Source organism: Erpetoichthys calabaricus, chromosome 4 (genome assembly GCF_900747795.2).
Source record: "Erpetoichthys calabaricus chromosome 4, fErpCal1.3, whole genome shotgun sequence".
Taxonomy (NCBI): domain Eukaryota; kingdom Metazoa; phylum Chordata; class Cladistia; order Polypteriformes; family Polypteridae; genus Erpetoichthys; species Erpetoichthys calabaricus.
Window position 1 is genome coordinate 311,733,214 of NC_041397.2, and position 23,991 is coordinate 311,757,204.

At 47.8% G+C, this 23,991-nt stretch overlaps 1 protein-coding gene across 2 annotated transcripts in view; it reads left to right on the plus strand.

The window, feature by feature from the left end:
- The first annotated feature begins 3,028 nt into the window (after positions 1-3,028).
- The window catches only part of appa (amyloid beta (A4) precursor protein a), an 89,568-nt gene continuing 68,605 nt past the window's right edge, over positions 3,029-23,991 (plus strand). The window contains exon 1 of one of the 2 annotated variants that reach the window (XM_028792932.2): positions 3,029-3,233. In XM_028792932.2, coding sequence (XP_028648765.1) covers positions 3,174-3,233 — 60 coding nt within the window. In that variant the 5' untranslated portion in view covers positions 3,029-3,173. The remainder of the gene's footprint in view (positions 3,234-23,991) is intronic. The other variant, XM_028792933.2, reaches the window with a different exon arrangement.

A 23,991-nucleotide genomic window follows, 5' to 3' on the forward strand; every position in this document is an offset into this window, starting at 1 on the left:
CCAAAGTGCATTCCCTATGAACCCCAAGGGACTGTTTGCTCTCCCAGCCTTCATTTGGCTGAGGTCTCTCACAGCGAAGGGCAGGTGGCCACCCACAAAACACGGGCAACATGACAGAAAGTGGCACAGACACCAGGAAATGAAATGCCCGACGATATTAACATTAACAAAGGAATCACAAATGAACAAAACAGGCTTGGATATGGCAGGTTTTATTCACAACACAGCAAGTGTCCAGCCAATAAATAAAGTGCAGAGGAGGGTCTTCTCAATGAATACGTATGTCAATCAATAAAATAATACAAAATAAAAACAAGAAGCTGTGGGAGTGAAAAGCACTTCTCAATAATCAGAAGGATAAAACCGGGTGCTCCTCTCTCTGTCGCTTGTGCCTCTCCTCGTCTCCCCATCCCTGCTCACCCATCAGGTCTGCTCAGTGACAGACGAGACCCCCAGCATGCACAGTCTTCCTTGAAAAGGTTTGTGTCGCCGACACCTCCGGTGGTCACCAGGCCCGGCTCCATCATCTTACCGCCACGCTTTGGCGCCTGTAGGACGACCCCTGGAGCCCCTTTGGCTGCTCCCTGAATGCTCAGACTGCGTCTCTGGAGTGCTTGCTGTCCCCTCACTCCACTGCCGTGCGTCTTGTCCTCTAATCTTTGCTCTTTTCTCCGTTAACCTTCTCTTTCTTGATTTTTTTTTCTCTCCTCTCAAACCAATGAGAATCATGAGACTGATATCCCGATGTCCTGGCTAAATTGTCCACCACGGCTGAGTCACTGTGGCCCCCTAATTGTCCGCGGTCTCTAACTGGCTATCACCCCTTTACCACCTATTAGCTCAAATACATCTGCATTGTATTACTACAAAGCTTTGTGATGCGCCATCTGTTGGAATGACAAACACCATGCATTGTATTACTACAAATCTTTGTGATGTGCCATCTGTTGGAATGACAAATGGACAGCATTTTATTACTAGAAGCCGTACCTCATACCACATGCATTTCAGAAGAGGTCATTTCACCTGAAGCTAAGCATGTTTGGGTCTGGAGACCATCTTGGAAAAGCTTGAGTTGCTGCTATGTGTTGGTGAGGTCAGCAGGGGAACCTAACCCTGTGGTCTAAATCTAGATCCCAATGCCCTAGAGCAGTGACAGGGACACTGTGCTGGAAAAATGGCACCTTCCTTTGAATGAGACATAAAACTGAGGTGCTGACTCTCTGTGGTCGTAAAAGATCCTTGGGCATCTTTTGGAAAGAATGGGGTGTATCCCAATGTCCTGGCTAAATTGTCCACCACGGCCGAGTCACTGTGGCCCCCTAATCATCCCCTGTCTCTAACTGGCTATCACCCCTTCACCACCTAATACCTCAAATACAACTGCATTGTATTACTCCAAATCTTTGTGATGCGCCATCTGTTGGAATGACAAATGCAGTGCATTTTATTACTAGAAGCCAAACCATATACCACCTGCACTTCAGAAGAGGTCATCCACCTAAAGCTAAGCATGTTTGGGTCTGAAGACCATCTAGGAAAAGCTTGGGCTGCTGCCAGAAGAAGTGTTGGTGAGACCAGCAGGGGGCGCTTACCCTGTGGTCTGAATGTGGATCCCAATGCTGTGCTGTACAAATGGCACCCTCCTTCGCATGAGACATAAAACTAAAATGCTGACTCTCTGTGGTCGTAAAAGATCCCTGGGCATCTTTCGGGAAGAATGGGGTGTATCCTGATGTCCTGGCTAAATTGTCCACGACGGCTGAGCTTCTGGTCCCCTGTCCCTAATTGGCTCTCACCCCTTCACCACCTTAATAGCTCATGTGTGTTGAGTATACTGGCGCAATAATGGCTGTACCATTGCATTATCCAGATGGATGCCACACATTAGTGGTGGTTGAAGTGACTCCCGTTTCACTATGAGAAGTGCTTTGATTAGTGAGATAACCACTATATAAAGAATTTTTGAGTCGTGCCATCTGTTGGAATAACAAATGCAATTAAATGTCTTACTACAAATGCTTGTGATGCGCCATCTGTTGGAATGAAACCGACATAGCACCCATATGGACGCACAAATACATAGAGGACTCTCTTGTCCTTTTGTTACAGTGAATCCTCAGCAACAGCAAGTCGTCATGCATTGTGGTGCTTCAATCTGCTCTCACACACTAAGGTTGTGGGTTCAAATCCCACTACTGGTAATGTGTGACCATGAGCAACTCAATTCACTTACCTGTGTTCCTACAGTAAAAAAAAAAAAAAGTAAGCAATTGTATTTCAGATTCTGCAAGTCACCTCGGATAATCGTGTCAGCCAAATGTGTAAAGTTAGCTGTCCGAGTCCGGTTTCCCAAAGCCACTTTTAATACGACAATGTCAAGGTGGGGTCGAAAAGTGTCATCATATGACCAAATGGCAGCGGTCTTCACGCTCCTCATTTGCCTTCTCTGAAGAATGCACCTCCCGCAGAGTCTGTGTCCGGATGTGGGCACTGAGTTGGAACCAAGGATAGCCGGGACACCAGTCCGCCATCATGAAGCTCACGCGCTCATGCGCGCGCACACACACACGCACGCATGCACCCTGAGGTTATTGCCGCCTATCAGAAGATCTGTCCAGTGGGAGGTAAGAACCTCCTGAAGACAAACGTTCAACGACCGAAACACAATACAAGCACTGTTCATAGGGCCGCTTGATAATTGTAAAATATGCAACTGAGCTCATTTAAAATCCGAACGTCTTAAGGGTGGCGTTCAGTGCGATGACGCGAACGGCTTACCTACACGATCCAGGTGTAGCCGCCCGAGCACGAGCAGCCCGAGAGGCGCGCACACGTGTGAGAATTCCAGCTCGCGGAAAGTGTTGGTAATCGAGTTAGCCCTCTGTCTCTGAGCGGGGGTGGGAGTCTAGCTGAGTCGGCTGCAATCCCGGCAGTTTCCGCCAGGTGGCGCCCCGACTCCTTCTCTCGCGCTCGCCCAGCCGCCCCCTCCTTCTCGTCTCCGATCAGGTGACCGCGAGCCCCGAGCTGCTGTTGGAGAGCCAGCGCTTCTCTGTCTCCATCCTCAGTGATAGCGATACAGTAGCGACGTGCACACGCACTGCTGGGGGATTACAGCCATTCGAAGCGCAGCACAGCGCGACATTTCGGACATACTGCTGGCGGGACGTACAATGTCGCGACACATGGCGATGCTCCTTTTCCTCGCCGTTTCTACGGCTCTGGCGTCGGAGGTAAGCGCTTTCCACCGGGGTCGCCGCGAGCGTTGGAGGCGGGAGGAGGAGGAGGGATTGCTGGGGTGGAAGCCGCAGAGGGAGCGGACATATGTCGGGTTTCTTTTGTTCGCCGCTGAGAAACCTCACGCCGGGGTTCACTTCTGTAGCTTGGATGGATGTAAGGGGACGGCGCGGCGCATCGTTTTCCAAGGCTTCGAGCCCCCCAGAACAAAGGTGCACGCGCTCTCCTGCTGTGCGCGCGGCCGCGGGGAGTCTTCTTTGTAGCCGATTCGCGAGCTTCCCCCCCCAAACCCCCCCAAACGTTCGACATTTTCATTTTTCTATAATGGGAAGCGTCGCTCGCAAGAATGGAGGCAGACGGTCAGGGGAGGAGAGAGAGAGAGAAGATGGCGCCTCTGCACTGCGGCGCCGAGCGCTAAACACGAATAGAGCACAGCCGCTCGGGGGGTCGGGCGAGACGTCAGGGGGCTGTCTGGAGGGAGGCAGGTTCGGGGGTCCGGATATCCGAGCAGCCGGGAGCCGTGTTGTACCGAGGCTGGGGAGGGCATGGCTGGCTGGGTGGGTGTTTGTGCGGGTGCCGTTGACGGGGGGGGGGGGTCGTCGTTTAACTAAGAAAAGCCAAGCGGGATTTACGGTGTGTTAGTGCAGCACCGTCATTCGTGAACGGGTGTGAACTCCGCTGTACGAGTGTGAGTAGGAGAGTGTGATTTACAGCTCATTGTATTCGAGTCAGTAGGAGTGTGTGTGTGTGTCAAGAGGAGTCGGCACAAGAGTGTGATTTACACTTCAGTGTGAGTGTGACTTACAGGTCTGTGTAGTCCTTGACGCTCCCACTCCGGGTAAGCCCAGCTTGCGTTTGTCATCTCAGGTGTGACAAAGAATGTGACATGTTGAGCCCTCTTTGTCCTGAAAGAGAGTTCCTGTGGGAGTGAGCTCAAGTGTGTGTGTGTGCGTGCGAAACGGACTGTGCCAGGAGAGTGTGATTCACAGCTCCGCCGTCTCCTTGTTTGTCTTGAGCTCACACCCTCGGGCACCCGTATGCGGGTGTGAACAGAAGTGCACGTGAGGTGATTTGCAGTTCAGTGTCACCGTCTCTGCCCTGAGTGAGGGTGCCAGTGGGTGTGAGTTATGAGAAACAGGGTGATGTGCAGTGTATCTAAGTCTGTGTGGAGTGTGAGTGCCACCGGGTGTGAGTGTGTGTGTGTGAAAAGGAGCGTGCAAGAGAGACAACATTCAGGACACAATTGGTGACTTTTTTTCCTTTTGATTGTCCAATTGCAGCTCAGGTGACTCCCCAATTGGTGTCAGTAGTGGGATTTGAGCCCCCAACCTCAAAAGCCTTGACCACGACACCACACTATGACTCGGTGTAGTCTAGTGGCTGTGAACGCAAGTGTGTGTGTGTGTGTGCACGAGGGGTCCTACTGTGTGTGAGTGTGTAATGCACAGTTCACTTGAGGCCCTGTTTTGTATTGAATGAGAGTGCCAGCAGGTGTGAGCTCAAGTGTATGTGAGTGTGAACCACAGTGTGCACAAAAGTGATTTACTGCTCAGTGTAACTGTCTTAAAAGGAAAGAAAGAGAAAAAAACGTGTGTGTGAGCTCACGTGGGTGTGCGTGTGTGAAATGGGAGTTTCCAGGAGAGTAGGGTAGGAGGGCACGTCTTGAGTGAGAGTGCCTGAAGGTAGAGTTGCACTATCGGGAGTGAATGAGAGTGCTCAGAGGAGTGCTAGGGCAGCAGCAACAACTGAGGGTGAGCTTGTGTGTATTGTGTGCCGAGAGTGCGAGTCTGAGCAAGTGTGTCAGTGACGGTGAGTGAAGCCAAGTGTGAGCAGCAAAGTAAAGTAGCTGAGCACAGCCCTGTGTGATGAGGAGTGTGAATGTCGGAGAGTGACTTATCGTCTCCGTTGGCGTGTGAGCACAGCAGCATGCAAGGTCTGGAGTCGGAGTGTGAAGTCAGAGTGAGCATTACGGGGACAGTGCACACACATGTGGCCATGTTTGTAGGGAATGAGAGTGCAAATTGGTGAAAAGGATTGCGTGAGGCCGCGGTGGGCTGGCACCCTGCCCGGGGTTTGTTTCCTGCCTTGTGCCCCGTGCTGGCTGTGGATTGGCTCCAGCAGACCCCCGTGACCCTGTAGTTAGGACATAGCGGGTTGGACGATGACTGACTGACTGACTGACTGAGGATAGCCGTGCAGTCGTTAGGAGTGCGTAGTGAAGCTGTGTGAGTGACGTTCAGGTACGTACTGGATACGCGGTGGTGGGAGTGACTGGAATGAGCGGCACACCTGCCGGGGGGGGGGGGGCTTGAGAAGGTGTCTGTGTGTGTGAGTAAGAGGAGTGAGTGTCACTTGTAGGTGCCTGCGGGTGACCACCCTCTAGTGAAATGGTGGGGCTGAGAGTACACCTCACTCACCTGTGTGTGTGTGTGTGTCTTTAAAATGCCACTGTGTTGTGGGTCGAGTGTGCACTTCACTAGTGCGTGTGTGATGGGTGGAGAGCGTACACCTCACTCACACGTCCATCATTAAGATTAAGAACGTCACCCGAGTACCGTTTGAGGGGTCGAGAGTGTCGGTCCTCCTGCTTGTGTAAGTCGGGGGGCGTCAGTGGTGACATCGTGACGTATGCCGAGGCCAGGGGAGGTCTGTCCTTGTGTGTTGAATGTCCACACGTGCCACATCAATACTCGGCAGCTGCCCGCTTAGGGGACATGTGAGAGTCGCTACATAATAGAGAGAGTGGAGGTGAAAGGCGCTATATAATAGGCCAGGGAAGGTGGACGGGGGTTCAGTAATGTCCTGTTCGCTTTTGTGTGGTAATCAACATGTGGTATGGTGGGTGAGCAGGAGCCACCTGACCTCAAGACGTCTGCCTGTCTTACCTGAGCCCCCCTCAGGACACTATTCAAACAAGCCATAATGAAGCAGATTCGTTATACTAGAGGGATATGAAAGGCACTATATAGTTGGTTTACTCTCCTGTGCCCAGAGTCCAGTGAATGTCTTTCTTGCATGTGCTAATCACCATGTACCACGTTAGCACGCTCTAGTGCCAGGCTGAGTGAGACGTAAAAGTCATTACATGATAGAAGGGGTTAGATGTGAAAGGCGCTATATAACAGGCTTATAGGGTCCTTATTGTTCGGTCTGCAGCGTCCAGTACAATTCGTACTTGCATGTACCACATTAGCACTGCCCAGTGCCAGGATGAGTCCATCCATCCATTTTCCAATCTGCTATATCCTAACACAGGGTCACAGGGGTCTGCTGGAGCCAAACCCAGCCAACACAGGGTGCAAGGCAGGAAACAAACTCTGGGCAGGGCACACAAACACACCCACCCACTAGGGACAATTTAGGATCGCCCATGCACCTAATCTGCATGTCTTTGGACTGTGGGAGGAAACCCACCCAGACACGGGGAGAACATGCAGGCTCCACGCAGGGAGGACCCGGGAAGCGAACCCGATATTCATTAATATATAGAGTGGGCCTTATGTGGAAGGCGCTATATAATATGCTTATAGGGTGCTTTTTGTCACATGTACAAAGTCCACAGTGTGTGATTCAGTATGCGACAGGCCGTCACTCTCCCACACTGTGATCGGTGGCTGGAACTTCTGGCCACACAATGTAAACAATTAATGATAAAATGTATTATTTATTATGAAAGGCGCTACATAATAGATCTATAGGGCTCCTGTTGTCCCGTGTAAAGAGTCCAGTGACATTTTTACTTGCATTTCCTAATTAACATGTACCACAGTAGCACACTCCAGTGCCAGGATGAGCGAGACGTTAAAGTCCTTACATAATAGAGGGGGCCAGATGTGAAAGGCGCTATATAACAGGTTTATAAGGTCCTTATTGTCACATGTACTGAGTCCACGGTGTGTGATTCAGTATGCGGCAGGCCGTCACTCTCCCACACTGTGATCGGTGGCTGGAACTCCCTGACTTTGGAACTTCTGGCTGCCGTACCTGAAAACTCTCGGGGGTGCACAATGTAAATAATTAATAATTAAATGTATTGTTAATTATGAAAGGCGCCACATAATAGTCCTTTAGGGCTCCGATTGTCCTGTGTAAAGAGTCCAGTGACAGTCTTACTTGCATGTGCTAATCAACATGCAGCGTGTTGCCACTCTTTGAATGGTAAAGGCTGACATGAAAGGCGCTATATGATGAAGATATGAATGCACAGTTTATAGTGCCGCTATGTCGCGTTTACAGAGTCCAGTGACATTCTTACACTCTTTGGTAATGACCTGCCTGACCTCGAGACGTCTGCCTGTCTTACCTGAGCCCCCCTCGGGACACCATTCAAACAAGCCATAATAAGATGGATACGTTATACTAGATGGATATGAAAGGCGCTATATAGTTGGTTTACTCTCCTGTGCCCAGAGTCCAGTGACAGCCTTACTTGCATGTGCTAATCAACATGTACCACATTAGCGCACTCTCCAGTGCCAGGATGAGTGAGACATGAAAGTCATTACATAATAGAGGGGGGCTAGATGTGAAAGGCGCTATATAATAAGCTTATAGGGTCCTTATTGTCCTGTCTGCAGTGTCCGGTAAAATTCATACTTGGATGTGCTAATCAACATGTATTATGTCTCCATCCCCTGACACCATGATAACCGGGGCGTGAAAGGCGCTATATAATAGAGGGGGATATGAAAGCGTAATAAATTAGGATTAGAGGCTCATTGTCGTCTCCTTTATAGAGTCCAGTGCAGCTCCTACATGCGTGTGCCAATCGATATGCCACATGTCGTGATTAGCGAGGAGAGACGCCTGTAAATTCACACCGGACTTTCCATGCCAGTTGTCCAGACACAGGTCGATGCAAGGAATTTTTTAATTAAAAAACAGAACTGGGGGTCTACCTTGTTTTCAAGAGTGGTCCATCTCTTCCTCAGACGCAAATGTTAACTATTTTATAGCACAGGCAGCAAAAAAAATGGGAACAGCCAACACTAAAAATAAACATAACAGACAAGCAGAATAAATAAATACCCCCCCCCCCCCCCCCACTCCAACCCTGGCTCATTACTCGCCTCCTCTCTACAAGTTTCACTTGCAGGCTTCATTTACGTGATCTCCGAGAGTTAGTGTGGTCAGCCATTCAGTCAGACCAGACTTGACAAAATCCAATGTGCTTGGGGGGTCTCAAGTGTGTTCAAGTACTGACAGCCAGTGAGCGAGCAAGTGCTCAGCTAGAAGTACAATGGCACTGCAAGGAGAGAAGAAACGCACGCATACGGCTGACTTGAACCTCAGAAATGGTAGAGAGATCTCGCGTTTGCCGTGCCCTGACAGAGTAGAAAACGGTAAAGTGAGAGGGCAGAGATTGTGGTGAATTCTCCGTAACCTGGAAAGGCTTAGCGGGGCACTGGTGTCGCCTGGCAGCCTATTAATGGTGCCCTCATGAAAACCTATAATGGAGTTGTAAAATTTGTCCCCCAGCCACGATTCCTAGGTCCAACTCTCTTGGACCTTTGGGAGTAGAAGGTAGAGGACCAGTTTGAGTGCCTGGCATTGGGACACCATTCTGGGTGGCTGGTGAGCCTGTGTGTGGTGTGACTGTGAGCGCTGGGCTGTTGCCATCCATAAGTGTGGCAAAGCTGAGAGATCAAGAGTGCCACCTGAGCTGGGCTTGGCTGAGTGTGCCAGTCCAGAGGTGTGATTCCATAAACTCCCGAGTTGGATTGTGGGCGAGTGCCCGGTGCTTCATCACTACCAGATGACCCTGGGCCAGCGTTAAGACCTCTCTGACTGGCACCAGTGGACAGTTTGACTTGGCCTAATGATGCAATAAACCAGTGCAGCCCAGTTGTGACATAAAAGAGATGATCTGGCCACCAAAAAAAGGTCTTGTAGATGCAGTATGGAATGTAATCAATGCATGGGGGGGGGGGTTCGGGGTCCGCCAGTGAGTGGTCCGGTCCAGACCAGAAATGCTGGGACGCCTCCCCCATTTCGCACATTTCCCATTTTAAGCAGCTTTTGTGGAAATGTTCCATCAGGTTGTGGACCACCCGTGTTCGCTGACGACTGAGAGGAACCCGTGAAGGAGCGGCCAGAATACGAGAAGTGGAGACTGAAACTTGCTGATGTTACGTGTGTGTGGCGGGGTGGTGGGGGTTTCATTACCCTTTAAATTGGTTTCGTTGTTAGTCACTCGAGAACAGACGGATGTTGTCAAGTTTTGGAATTTTTTCGTGTTGTCTTGGGCTACATTTAGTTTTTAATTTATTTAATGCCAGGGCGACACCAAACATGGCAACCAGGAGCCCGAGTGTCCGTGTCTGAAATTACCAGAGCTGAAGAAAAGTCGTAGAACGATCAGTGAGTTCAGACAGCACAGTAATGGGGAGTTGGGCTTCTGAAGGTACGACTAAGGGGGACAGTCGTCGTCGGGACCACCCGGACGAGGACGGGTCATGTGGTCCACCGGAGCTTGTCGGTCCTATCCGCTTCATTCCTCAAAAATAACGTCAAGTCGAGTTCTGAAAGTCCCTGAAGTCCTCCTGCCCACCACACTAATCGGTTACTTACTCCACGTGTCTGTGGATCCCCTTGTGACAAATAAAAGTCCTGATGTTGGTGTGAAATTCCTCTTCACAAGTTTCCAGCTGTGTCCTTGATGACCTCATTTTAAAGTCACTGGCTCGATCCACTGGACTGATTCCCTTCATCATTTTGAACCCTTCAGTCAGGTCTCCTCTTCATCTCCTTTAGGATCAGCTCCTTCTGTCATTCCTCTTTGTTCATCCCCTGTAGCCCTGGATTCAGCCCAGTCGCTCTTCTCTGGACCTTCTCTAGCACTGCTATGTCCTTTTTGGAGACCCAGATTTCACCCAGGACTCCAGATGAGGCCTCACCAGTGTGTTATAAAGCTGGAGCAGACCCTCCTGTGACTTGTACTCCACACATCAAGGCGCTATATAACCTGACATCCTGTTAGCCTTCTTAATGGCTTCTGAGCAACGTCTGGATTTATTAGAACCTTAGAAAGATTTAGATAAGAACGGGCCATTCAGACCAACAAAGCTCGCCAATCCTGTCCACTTAATTCTTCTAAAGTAACTTCAAGTCGTGTTTTGAAGGTCCCTAAAGTCCTTCTGTCCACCACACTACTTGGTCACTTATTCCAGGTGCCTGTGGTTCTCTGTGTAAAGAAAAACGTCCTGATGTTGGTGTGAAATTCCCCTTCACAAGTTTCCAGCTGTGCCCCCCCCGTGTTCTTGATGACCACATTTTAAAGTCACTGTCTCAATCCACTGGACTTAATCCCTTCATCACTTTAAACACTTCAGTCAGGTCTCCTCTTCATCTCCTTAAGGCTCAGCTCCTTCTGTCATTCCTCTTTGTTCATCCCCTGTAGCCGTGAATCAGCCCAGTTGCTCTTCTGTGGACCTTCTCTAGCGCTGCTATGTCCTTTTTGGAGACCCAAACTTCACCCAGGACTCCAGATGAGGTCTCACCAGTGTGTTATAACGCTGGAGCAGACCCTCCTGTGACTTGTACTCCACACATCAAGGCGCTATATAACCTGACATCCTGTGAGCCTTCTTAATGGCTTCTGAACACTGACTGGCAGTTGATAGTCCACTGCGACTTCTAAATTCTTCTCATATGGTGGGCTCTCGATTTCCAGACCGCCCATTGTGTATTCAAACCTCACATTTTTACTTCCTACGTGTAATTCTTTACATTTATTGACATTAAATGTCATCTGCTGTCACAAATCTGCCCAAAACCTGTCTGCTATCCAAGTCCTTCTGTGATGATTTAATGGATTCCAGATTATCTGCCAATCCACCTATCTTGGCATCATCTGCTAACTTCACCAGATTGTTCTTTATATTCTTATCTAAATCAATTATTATTAATAATAGCACCTGCCCCAGCACTACCCCCTGCTGGTCACCACTCTTAACGTCACCCAATTCTGATGAGGTTCCTCACACCATCACCTTCTGCTTCCTGTGTTTGAGCCAATTCTTCTCCACCCCATACCCTGAACTGCCACTTCTTTTAGTGTGATGCCCACCCTCTTATCAAACGCTTTCTGAATGCCCAGATTAATAATCTCATCTGCTCCACTTTGATCCTCTTGTTGCCTCCTCATTGAAGTCCATCATGTTAGTCAAACACGACCTCCATCTTCTGAGCCCACCCTGACTGTTCACTAAACTCCTGCATGTCCTTGCCAAGTGTTGCTCAATCTTATTAATTCCTTCCATTAATTTTCCTGTGATGCCCGTTAACCTTACTGGCCTATAGTTGCTTGGACCCTCTGTTTTTATATAACGGGGTGATATTTGTCATTTTCCAGTCCTTCAGGATGCCCCCCAGTGCCCAGTGACTTCCTATAAATACGTGTCCAGGGTTTATATGGGCACTCGCTGGCCTGCTTGAGAACTCAAGGGTGAGTCTGATCTTGTCCTGGTGGTCTGGGTGATGGCGCCCCGTGTGCCCCCTGGTTGTGTTGTCTGACATCCACAGGCCATCGACTGCCCTGGTCAGGCTCTATGAGTTGAGGTCCTGCTGCTGCTGTAATTAAGTGGCACAGTTGGGCAGTTTTTTTAAATTGAAGGCACAGCTTAAGCAGATCCACCGTCGCTGCCCCCCCTAATCATGACAACCTGATGGAAGCCCTCTGCCCCCTTCATTGTGTCCCCTCGGTTTGCCTCAAGTGCGGCTCGAGACGTTTGACTGCAGTTTGTGGGCTTGAAGTCGGCACATCGACAGACCGGTCTTTGGAAAGGAGTGGCACGTGAAAGCTGGCGCGCTGACGCCAGGAGTGAAGCGCCCGCCCAACCTGTCTGCTTTTATACTTGAGATGGTTTGAGGTCAGCGGTGGAAACAAAAGGTTGGGCAACTTGAGACGGGTTAGTCGTCCTCCCGTTTGAAGAGTTGTGTGTCACAGCGGGCAGGAAAACCAGAAGGAATCTGCTGTGCTGCTCGAGGGGGGACGCGACTGTGTGTGTGTGGGGGGCTCACTTGTTGTGGCACACGCAGACTTGTTGGAGGAGACTGGGAGATTTGTGCCAAGTCCCCGCAGTGTGTGTGTGTGTTTGTGCTTTTTAACTTTGTGTCCTTGTGCCAGTTGATTTAAAGTGTTTTGTGGTGCAAATTGAATGTGCCTTTCTGAAAAAGAAAAAAATATCTTAGAAGTCACAGTGGCATCGACAGTAAGGAACGGAAACCTCGGACCACTCGTCCATTGGGGACCCCTCTATTTGTTTTCCGTATTTCTACTCTTTTTTTCTGTTTGTATGTGGAATTTTTTTCTCTCTCATTTCTTGTAAAGCGCCTACTTGAGAAGTGAACGTTTGTTTTGTCCGCTGGGTGTTTTCCTGCTGCGTCTGCTTTCTCGTTTTTATTTTTATTTTTTTTTTTTGTTGCCTGGGTTTGTCATTTCTAGGAAGGCCAAATCTCCCATTTCTGCATATTTACTGGCTACCAATAAAGTCAGCGCTGACAAAATACGCACAGCACACGAGAGGAAGACTGGAGAGGGTGAAATGAGGAGCTGGCATTGCGAGTCCTTGGCACCCTTCTGTCATTATTAGGGTTCTTAATCGTGTGCCTGCTTGTTATCTGGCAACACTTTAGTCCAACGTGACTGATGTTACGCATACGCTTGGTCTTTGCCCCTGTCTTCCTTTTCTAGTTGTAATGCGGGCAGGTGAAGTGGCGCACTCGGGGGTCTCAAAGCGGTGGGATTTGAACCCACAGCCTCAAGGGTTAAAGTCCAAAGGCTAAGTGGTGAGTGGTGCCAAAGTGATGGTGCCCCTTAGTCATGTGACCTCCTGTTTTATATTAGTGTGGCTGCTCTGACATCACCATTGTTACTGGGGTTGATTGATTAGTCGTAGTAGTACTTTCTATTGTCATTATTATTATTATTTAATCCTCATCTTTTGGATGCTCCCGTTAGGGGTCACCACAGCGGATCATCTTCTTCCATATCTTACTGTCCTTGTCATCTTGCTCTGTCACCCCCATCACCTGTATGTCCTCTCTCAGCACATCCATAAACCTTCTCTTAGGCCTTCCTCTTCTCCTCTTACCTGACAGCTCTATCCTTAGCACCCTTCTCTCAGAATACCCAGCATGCATCTCTGCTCTGCACATGTCCAAACCAACACAATCTCTGACTTTGTCTCCCACCTGAGCAGACCCTGTAATGTCCTCATTTCTAATCCTGTCCATCCTCGTCACACTCTTTAACTCTGCCACCTCCAGCTCTGTCTCCTGTGCCACCTTCTCCAACCCATATAACACAGCTGGTCTCACTACCGTCCTGTAGACCTTCACGGTCACTCTCGCTGATACCCGTCTGTCACAAATCACTCCTGTCACTCTTCTCCACCCACTCCACCCTGCCTGCACTCTCTTTTTCACCTCTCTTCCACAATCCCCATTACTCTGTACTGTTGATCCCAAGTATTTAAACTCCTCCACCTTCGCCAAGTATACCCCTTGCTACTTTTTCATTTTATTATTATTTAGTACTTTTTGTTAGTTATGGGTCTGTTGTCATTCATCATTATTTGGGCCTCAGGGCCTGCAATGTACAGTTTACATTTTTTATTAGTATTATTATTGGTGTTCTAATTATCATATTTTTTATTACTGTTGTTATTATTATTCACATTTATTTGAATTTCCCCTTGAGGTTTAGTAGTACTCAGGTGTTGTTCCCTCTTAGCCATTATGGATGAAGTGAGCAGTCAAACAAAGTCACCCCTTTGATTGGCCAACTTAAAAGATTACAATTTGCAAGAAGGGGCCTGAGTTGCCTCAGAAGCGTACATTAGGTCATCTTTTTATTTAGCCAATCACAAGGGTCATTTTGCCTGACTTCTCACCCCCATGGGGTTAATAAAGTTCATGTAACCTGATCTGATTGGACACTGGCAACCATGATGTCCAGTTTTGGCTGCTGTTATGATTTTAATTCTAATTCTGTGCAGGCGGTGTGGTGTAGCAGTTCAGACTCTGGGCTCAAATCCCACCACTGGGTGACCCTCGTGAGGCAAATCACATGGGCTGCCTGGGAAAACCAAAAGAAATGTCACCCGTTGTGTCACGAATGTTGTAAATTGCATTGAGTAAAAGTGTCAGCCAAATAAGTACATGGAAATGGAAATAAGTGTGTTATTGTCATCATCATTATTATTGTGTTATTAGCTGTATGGGCACATTATTATTATTATTAACATGGTTACTAGTCATCATCATTTGAACCTCCGTGACTTCATTGGACCTCAATTGACTGTGCTGTCCAGTTTTGATGATGATTACAACTATTTTGGGGGGTATTGTGGGTATTCTTTTATTATTATTATTCATCTTTAATATGACGTTACTGTGACATCCAGTTTTGATTATTTATTAACTACTGGTATTATTATGGGTGTTCTTATCATTATCATCATCATGGTTTTTTTTTTTTTACTAGTATGAATTTATTATTAACTGTTATTGTCGGAGTTGTTGTTGTTCATCTTTATTTGGACCTCTGCAACTTAAGTGGACCTCATTGACAACCAGTTTTGATTTTATTATTAATAATAATATTACCTTCTATCTCCATTATATAGTATCCATCTGTCTGTCTGTTTTTTTTATCTATCATATAGAGTCTTTTCCATCTATCTATGTAATAGAGAGAGAGCGTAGTTGTCAGGATTAGATAGATAGATAGAGTGAAAGGCACTATATAATAGATAGATAGATAGAGACGGGAAAGCTATCTATCTATCTATCTATCTATCTATCTATCTATCTATCTATCTATCTATCTATCTATCTATCTATCTATCTATCTATCTATCTATCTATCTATCTATCTATCTATCTATCTATCTATCTATCTATCTATCTATCTATCTATCTATCTATCTATCTATCTATCTATCTATCTATCTATCTATCTATCTATCTATCTATCTATCTATCTATCTATCTATCTATCTATCTATCTATCTATCTATTCCTGACAACTACGCTCTCTCTCTCTCTGTGTCATATAGCACCCTGTATATCTAACTAGATGTATGGTGCAGTCCCTTATCTCATCTCTTTATCATGTGCTGTGTTTTGCCTCCTTCTTTATGAAATGTTAAACTATTTTCAGTGTTACATGTCAGTTGGGTAAGAATCTAACTGGACTCTGTTTGCTGGTCAGCAGGCTCACCGCGGTGCTCTTCTACTTGTATGTTATGTTGTGCACTTCCTACTTCTCTGTCAGTCCTTGTCTTATGTCGTGTCTTTCATGACACCAGCTTCTTTTACTATCGTAGTGTTTTTGATTTGATGTTCTTTATTGATCCCTGAGGAGTCATTGACTTTTTTTTTTTTTTTTTGCATGACCTTTGGAGGTCAGAGGGCAGGGTCAGCGTCATGTGGTGCACTTCACACGTGACTCTCTCTCTGTCTCATATGGCCATCTGTCACTGCTCTCGTTGTCTAAACCCTTTTCATTGATCTGTCTGTCGATCAAGGCACTGCTTAATGATCTGTGTCTTATATCTCGCCATCAATCTTACATCTGTCTTTATATAGTGCCTTTCATATTTTCTGTGTATTTTGTTGTGCTCATATCTATTTATAATGCTTTTTTTATAGTCCCTTTTATTATCTGTCTGTTATATTGTGCAGTTCACACATACAGTGTCTACCTAATAAAATGGAAAAACGGCACCGGAGAATAGTGACGTGTTACATGTCAGTGCTGTTCACTGCGGAGTGGTGGCTCTGAGGTTAGGGATCTGCACTGGCAATCAGAAGGTTGCTGGTTCGAATCTCGTAAATGCCAAAAGGGACTCTGCTCTGTTGGGCCCTTAAGCAGGGCCCTTAACCTGCAATTGCTAAGCGCTTTGAGTAGTGAGAAAAGCACTATATAAATGCAAAAAATTATTAAAAAATTATCTATCTATCTATCTATCTATCTATCTATCTATCTATCTATCTATTGCACCTTTCACATCTATCTATCTATAGTGCCTTTCACTCTCTATCTCTTATTATATAGCTCCTTTCATATCTATCAATCTATCTATCTATAGTGCCTTTTATATCTATCTATTATTATTATAGCACCTTTCACATCTATTATTATTATTATATAGCGCCTTTCATATCTATCCATCTATCTATAGTGCCTTTCACTCTATCTATTATATAGTGCCTTTCACATCTATTATTATTATTGTTATATAGCACCTTTCATATCCATCCATCTATCTATAGTGCCTTTCAGATCTATCTATGTAATCTATAGTGCCTTTCACTCTATTATTATTATTATTATTATTATTATATAGCGCATTTCACATCTATCTATCTATAGTGCCTTTCACTCTAACTATCTCTTATATAGTGCCGTTCACATGTATCTATTAATTATATAGTGCCTTTCCTTTTTCTCTCTCTCTATCTCTCTATCATATACTGCTTTTTAATTCTGTCTTATAAAATGTAAAAACAGTCCAACATGGCGCCAGAAAGCTTGGCTGTTGGCAGTGCCAGTTAGAATCCCCTGGACTCTGTGCATGTGACAATATGGCAACTGCTACTATTTGTCCCTGTCACGGTGCCTTTCACTTCTGTCTGTTAGAGATGGCAGTTCCGTCCCTCTCGTCGTGTGTTTCATGTCGGTGCCCCTCACTGTCACCGGTTTTTTTTTTTTGTTTTTTTTTTATAGCGCCTTTCACGCGTATCTAACGTGGCCCCGTTGCATGCTTGTCAGATTTGTGAGTCAGACGTCACAAAGAGAAAGGCGAGACCTGAAGCCCTCCAGGCGCCGGTTGGCCCCCTCCGTCCTTGCCGCTTACTGAGGTGTTTCCCGATGGCCTCCTTCCTTTGTTAGTGAGGACTTTGTGGAGTTTCCATCTGGTGAGTTTACGTGAAGTGGTGTGACACACGTTGAAGCTCCTCAATGCTGCAGCAGAGCCGCCGTTGCGTTTGCTCTTCAGCCTGATTTTTGCCACTCTGTGCTCTTGTTTTGGTGGGGGGGGGGCTCAGGGAAGATCCATTGTTTCCTTTTTGGCGGTGTATTCCACAGGGGGGGGGGCCGGGCCGTTGCTATGCGACAGCGGTGAAGCTGCTCTGGGGGGGGGCGGTCAAATCACTCTTGATGTGCATTTCCTTTAACTGCCCCTCCTGAGGTTTGTCACGGGGGTGTAAATCTGCAAGTGCTGTCTAGTCACCTTCAGGAAAATGACAATAAACAAAAAAAAAAATGATTGCCCTGGTCCGCCGGCACCTCCACCTCCTCTGTGCTTTGAAGCTCGGGGCCCCAAGTGGATCAGGATGACAGTGGCGTCTATTTTTGTCTGTGGTGGGAGTTGAGGCCGTCCCCCCCGGCGTGACGTTTGGACAAGAAAAACAACACTAAGAATAAACCTAGAAAGTCGGGAGGCTGCGTTTATAAATACAGGACGGGCAGGCAGCAGCGAGCTGGGGGTCTGTGACGGCCGCTGGGGGGCTTTTGTGGGTGTCTGATTAGAGCGACATCTCCGAGGGAAAATCCAATGGAGCCTGGAAAGAAAATGCCGGAATGGGCCCGTTTTGGAAAGCGGACCACTTCAGTGCCGTTTACTTTTGGTACTGAAAATGTAAAACTGCTGGTAGTGCGCCATTTGAAAATTTTTCTTTTTGTTTTGTTACCAGTAAGTATACTGCACCACCAGTAGTGCCCACCCAAGCACATGTACACTATTAGGTGATTGTCGAGAGATGCCCGTCCTTGGTGATAGTGTCCAAAGAAAGAACAGAAAAGCAGGCATCGGGGACAAAGAGGCAGCGGCCAGTTCAAAATAAGCAAAAGACGGGCGCAGCTCCCTGTTGGTCTGAGTGCTGGCGTCTGGGTGAGCGGACATTTATGACTGCAGGTGACAGAAAGGGACATCAGAGATGACATCACCTGGCCTCCCTAGTAGTGGGGAAGCAAGCGAAATATGTGTTGGCGATGGCGTAATCTCATTTTTTTTCCCAAAACTTGTAACACACCCCCCAGGGTTGCATGACTGTGTGTGTAAAATAGATGTTGGGGCACCTCTAAGATGAACCCCATATAATTGATAGAAGACAAATGACAAAAATTGCCAAATTTATACAGAGGTCCTTTTAGACTGAAGTCAAAAATGAGACAAATTCAAAATGGCGACGGCACCCCTTCAGAAGATGCTGGAGCAGAAGGGGCGGAGCCAGGAAATGGTGACCTGGAAGTGACATCACAGGGACTGACAGTCGTCTGATCTGTAGGAGAAAAGGGGGGAGAGGCACTGGGCAACAGCGCCACCCCGCCACTTGGGGTGGAATTACCATTGGATAAGCCTTTAAGGTGTGTCTAAGGCTCACTTATGTGTGACTATACTGTGTGTGTGTGTACATAATTATATATATAATATTATATATAGATATGTGTCTATTATTCTATTATATAGTTTCTATATCTGTTTATATAGTGCCATTCACATCTATCTATCTGTATGTATACACACACACACACACATGTATATTAGTGTTTATCTGTCAGTATGTACTGTGTGTGTGTGTGTGTGTGTAGAGCCTGGGCCGGCTGACCGCATGATGTCAGAGCTGGGTGTGTCAGTCAGGTCTCCTCCTCTCAGTCTCTTGCCCCTCCCACCAGGCATCTGCAATCTGCTTACTGTTGCACGGCAACAAACCTCAGTAGGAGGAGTCAAGGTTGAATTTACAGGCCAAAGGGTTGTTTGGGGGCAGGGCCACTGTGTGAGCACACACACACACACACACACACACACACACACACACACACACACACACACACACACACACACACACACACACACACACACTCGGTGGAGGTCACTTTTCACAGTGCATTCTTTTTGGATTTTTTTTTGTAGCTGTTACATAGATGAACTGACAGATAAATGCAATTAATGGCACTTAGTTGGCACCTCATGCCCATGTAAACATCTATTCCAGAGCGGGCTAAGATGGCCACTTGTGAGTTAAGTGAATGGATGGCAAGCAGCGTGCTGCGTCTTGAGTGTCACCTGACGTGTGTGAAGTGGGGTGGGGGGGCAGACAGGGATGCCCCTGAGCTCTCGTGTTTGTATTTGGGTGTCTTTGGGAAGGGCACGCTGGCATATTGTGCTGATCTGTAGGTCTGCCTTGAGTTGTTTTATTCTGTGTAGGTGGTCTTGTGGAGGTCCCTCTATACAGTCCTTTATTATTTTGATTATCACGTGGTGGTTGTTTCTCGTGTTTTTCCAGTTGCAGTGCAGGCCAGTGAAGTGACTTTGCTGAGTGAGGGTCACCCAGTGGGTAGTGGAGTTACTGTGACTTGAAGCCCACCGCCTCAGTCAGCTCAGGTCAGGTGACTTTATTGTCATGCTGTCCCTACAGCTTATTGCACCATACAGTGACATGAAATAACAGGACCACCGCAGTGCCACATTTAGATAAACGCAGAACAAGTGCAAGATGATGATGATGAAGATGATGTTGACTGTTGGACAAAGTCTATGAAGACATCTATCAGAAGTGTCCCCTTGGTCCAGATGAAGAGTAGCTGGCGTTACCGATGCACACTGTTGAGTCTGTCAGGAAGTTCAGGGTCCGGTTGAATATTAAGCAGACTCGGCTACCCCATGAGCTTCTGAGGGATGAGGATGATGATGTCGGAGGTTTCACAAACTCTATGAAGACGTCCAGATGGGACAGAACCCGATGAAGAATAGATGGCGTTACTGGTGCAGACTGTCGGGGGTCTCTCTGTCACAAAGTCCAGGGTCCAGTTACATTCCAAGCAGACTCAATTGCCCTATGAATTTCTGAGGGATGAGGAGGATGATGATGATGTTGGCTGTTGGACAAAATCTATGAAGACGTCCAGCAGAAGTGTCTCCTTTGACCAGATGAAGAGTAGCTGGCGTTACCGATGCAGACTGTCGGGGGTCTGTCAGGAAGTTCAGGGTCCGGTTATATACCAAGCTGACTCTTCTGAGGGATGATGATGATGTCGGCAGTTTCACAAAGTCTATGAAGAAATCTATCAGAAGTGTCCCCTTGGTCCAGATGAAGAGTAGATGGCGTTATAGATGCAGATTGTCGGGGGGGGGTTAGGGGGTTCTCTCTGTCACAAAGTCCATGGTCTGAATACATACCAAGCAGACTCTTCTGAGGGAGGATGATGAAGCTGTCGGAGGTTTCACAAACTCTATGAAGATGTCCAGATGAAGAGTAGATGGCGTTATAGATGCAGACTGTCGGGGGGGTGGGGGATTGATTGTGTGTCACTCTCTGTCACAATATGTACCAAGCAGACTCATCTGCCCTATTAGCTTCTGAGGGATGAAGAGGATGATGGTGATGTTGGCTGTTGGACAAAGTCAATGGAGATGTCTATGTTAAGTGTCTCCTTTGACCAGATGAAGAGTAGCTGGCGTTACCGATGCAGACTGTCGGGGGTCTATCTGTCAGGAAGTTCAGGGTCCGGTTACATATCAAGCTGACTCTTCTGAGGGAGGATGATGAAGCTGTCGGAGGTTTCACAAACTCTATGAAGATGTCCAGATGAAGAGTAGATGGCGTTATAGATGCAGACTGCCGGGGGTCTCTCTGTCCGGTTGAATATTAAGCTGACTCGGCTTACCCTATGAGCTTCTGAGAGATGAGGATGAGGATGTCGGTGGTTTCACAAAAGTCAGTGAAGACGTCCAGATGGGACGGGGGACCCCATGAAGAGCCAACGAGATGACCCCTTCAGTGGAACAGTCCTAGCAGCGTGATGTGGGCGCCCAGCTTATGCTCACAAGTCATTGGGCTTTTTTCTTTGATTGTCACATGTATTTTAATTTTGTCTGAAATGCCCCTCGCCAGTGGTCCGTCACCAGCGGTGGGCACATGCCCAGTTTTTATTTATTTATTTATTTTTGGTCCCCTCTGACAAAAGCATACGTTTCCTCGGTCGTCTGGGCACATACACACACTCACACACTCACACACACAGACGCCTGTCATGTCTTTCTTGCCCCCGCTCTTTGGACGCCTCTCCTCTCCGACGACCAAACCGAATCGATTCTCTTTGCCCGGGGGGCTCCGCTGCCTCTGTCTTTTCAGCTTGCTCTTTGTGCCAAGTGAGATGAGCTCGTCACGCGCCGCCTCTGCCATAACGGGACGTCACGCTCCCCTGCTCTTTGATTTGTTCCGCTTGTATTCGATTCTTCATGACGGGGTTTTCTGTGGGCCCCGTTGTTGCCTGGCGCGCCTCTGTGCCAGGCTGCTCGCGTGTTTTGCCCGCCCTCCCCTTGCCCTGTTTGTTCAGGTGTGCACTTCTGGCATTCAGGTGTTTGTCCAGACGGCTCCGCTGATCGCGTTTCGCAGATGTTTCGTGGATTGACGCGGCTGCCCGTGTTTGCCTGCTGTGCCCTGATGATTGATTGTGTTTTCCCAGCTCTGTACTTTGCCCTGCTGGCAGTTTCCACAGGTGCCACGCTTTCTCTCTGTGCCCAGATTTCCCCATCTGTTTTGTTCTGGTGCAGCAGGCGATGAGCCATTGGTTTGCCGTGGCACCTGAGCTGCTCACTTAATCATCTGGTGGTCCTTGATGCCTTATGGGTGGCCAGTACATCAACAGTGCCATGCTGTGCCGTTTTGTCGTGTCGCCCACCGCTGTCATGGGCTCCTCAAGTCGCCCTTCATTTCTTGGTAATTGGGCTCCAGCCTGCTGATCAGAGCCACCAAACATCATACCTGCTTCTAGGGAGTGGCATCAATCACATTCCACATGCCCATTTTGACTTGCTTTCTATGCCCAGCTGGTTTTTCCTGCCATGCTGCAGGGGCATGCCCTGCCAATTTCGTTATCCGAGTACGGCTTGCCCAGCCCTATGCATTTGAGCAAATTGGGTTGGCAAACTCCTGCCTATCTGGTTTGGCTGCCTGGGTGCAGATGTGTGCCCTGCTGTGTTCTACCCGGCTGCCAGTCCAGGTGCAGGGGTTTGCCATGCCCATATTGCCCAGTAGGTTTGTCAGCTTTGAGCTGGGCGAGTTGCCTTTGCATTTTGCCCAGCTGGTTTTCCTTTCAGTTTTGCCCAAGGGCTGATGGCCATCCACCTGGTTTTGCCCACCACAGTGCCAGGTATGTGCATGCTAGTTGAGTTTACACGCCAGTTTTGCCACGATGCAGATGATTGCCCAGCTGGTTTGCATGTCAAGATGATTGGGTGTTGTCTTCTGTGTTTGCCCAGTCTGATTGCTGGCGTGCCCAGTTATACACAATTACCCAGCTGGTTTGCCCGCTGAAATGAAAGTGTGCTGCTTGTCCTCTTTGCCCATTTTGCAGAACCATACAGGATTACCCAGCTGGTTTGCCTGCTCAGATGCCCAGTTCATCTTTTCTTGCCCGTTTTGCTCATGGGCATGTGTTTGCCCTTCTGCTTTGCCTGCCCATTTTTTTTCACGACACACATTATTCCTTGCCAAGGTTCTGATATGTTTTGCCCATTTTGCCCAGGTTTAGCTGTTTGCCTGGCAACTAGTACCAATATAGATGCTGGTAGAGGTGACCTGCCCGTTTTGCCCAGCTTTAGACTGCCCATGTTGTTTGCCAGCCAAGATGCAAGTGTGGGAGTTTGTCATCTGCTCTTTTCGCCCAGGAGCAGCTGCTTGCCACTTCAGAAGCTGGTGACATTTTTTATGCCCATTTTGTTAATTTCCAGGTGACTGCCCAGCTGCTTAGCCTGCTGGGATGCCAGTGTGTTGCCCGCTCTTTTTGTCATTTGCTCGTACAGATATCGTTCACTTTACAAATGACTGTTTGTTTTTAGGCTTTGTTTCAAATGCCCTGATGCCAGTGTGTTTGCCTGTCCGTTTTGCCCAGAATCAGCTGTTTGCCCCCCCATTCCTGGACATTTTGCACAGATACAGAGTTTTGCCCACTGAGATGATCAGATGTTTGCCAATCTGGTTTGCCCTGCCCATTTTTTTTTCCCTGAGAAGCACATGATTGCCAAGATCCCGATGTGTTTTGCCCAGCTTCAGCTGTTTGCTGTGCCACTACCATGAAGTTTGCCCGCCCATTTTGCCCACACGCTGAGTGCCCATCTGCTTTCCCATCCAAGTTGCCAGTGTGTTGTCTGCAGGTTTTTGCTCAGCGGTTTACCACTTGAAAAGCTGGCATATATTTTTTTTTTATGCCCATTTTGTTCAGGCGCAGGTGACTGGCCAGCTGGTTTATCTGCCAAGATGCAGGTGTGTTGCTTGCTCTTTTAACCCTGGTGCAGCGGTTTGCCAGTCCAGATGCTACTTGGGTTTATATGCTGGCTTTGCCTGCCCTAATGCCAGTGTGTTTACCAGGCTGCCCTTGGGTTAATTTACCAAGATGCAGGTTTGCCAGTCCAGATACCACTAGGATTTATATGCCAATTTTGTCTGCGCTGATGCCAGTGTCTGTCTTGCCCATCTAGACCCTCGTGAGTGCAGATGCCCACTGTGCCCTGATACTTATGTAATGTTTTAGACAGCAGTTTTGCCGTCTTTGTGCCCCCCGTCGTGGTTGGTTGCTGATGTTCTTCATTTTGTATTCTCCTCGTTGTTTTGCCTGCCAATTTGACATCAGCTGGAGTGCCACGTCAGGTGCGCCCATCTCTCTGTCCCCCCCCCCCCCCATTACGGGCGGGGGGGGGGGGGATCGGCGGGTCAGCCTGGCAATCTGGCGCGCATTTCATG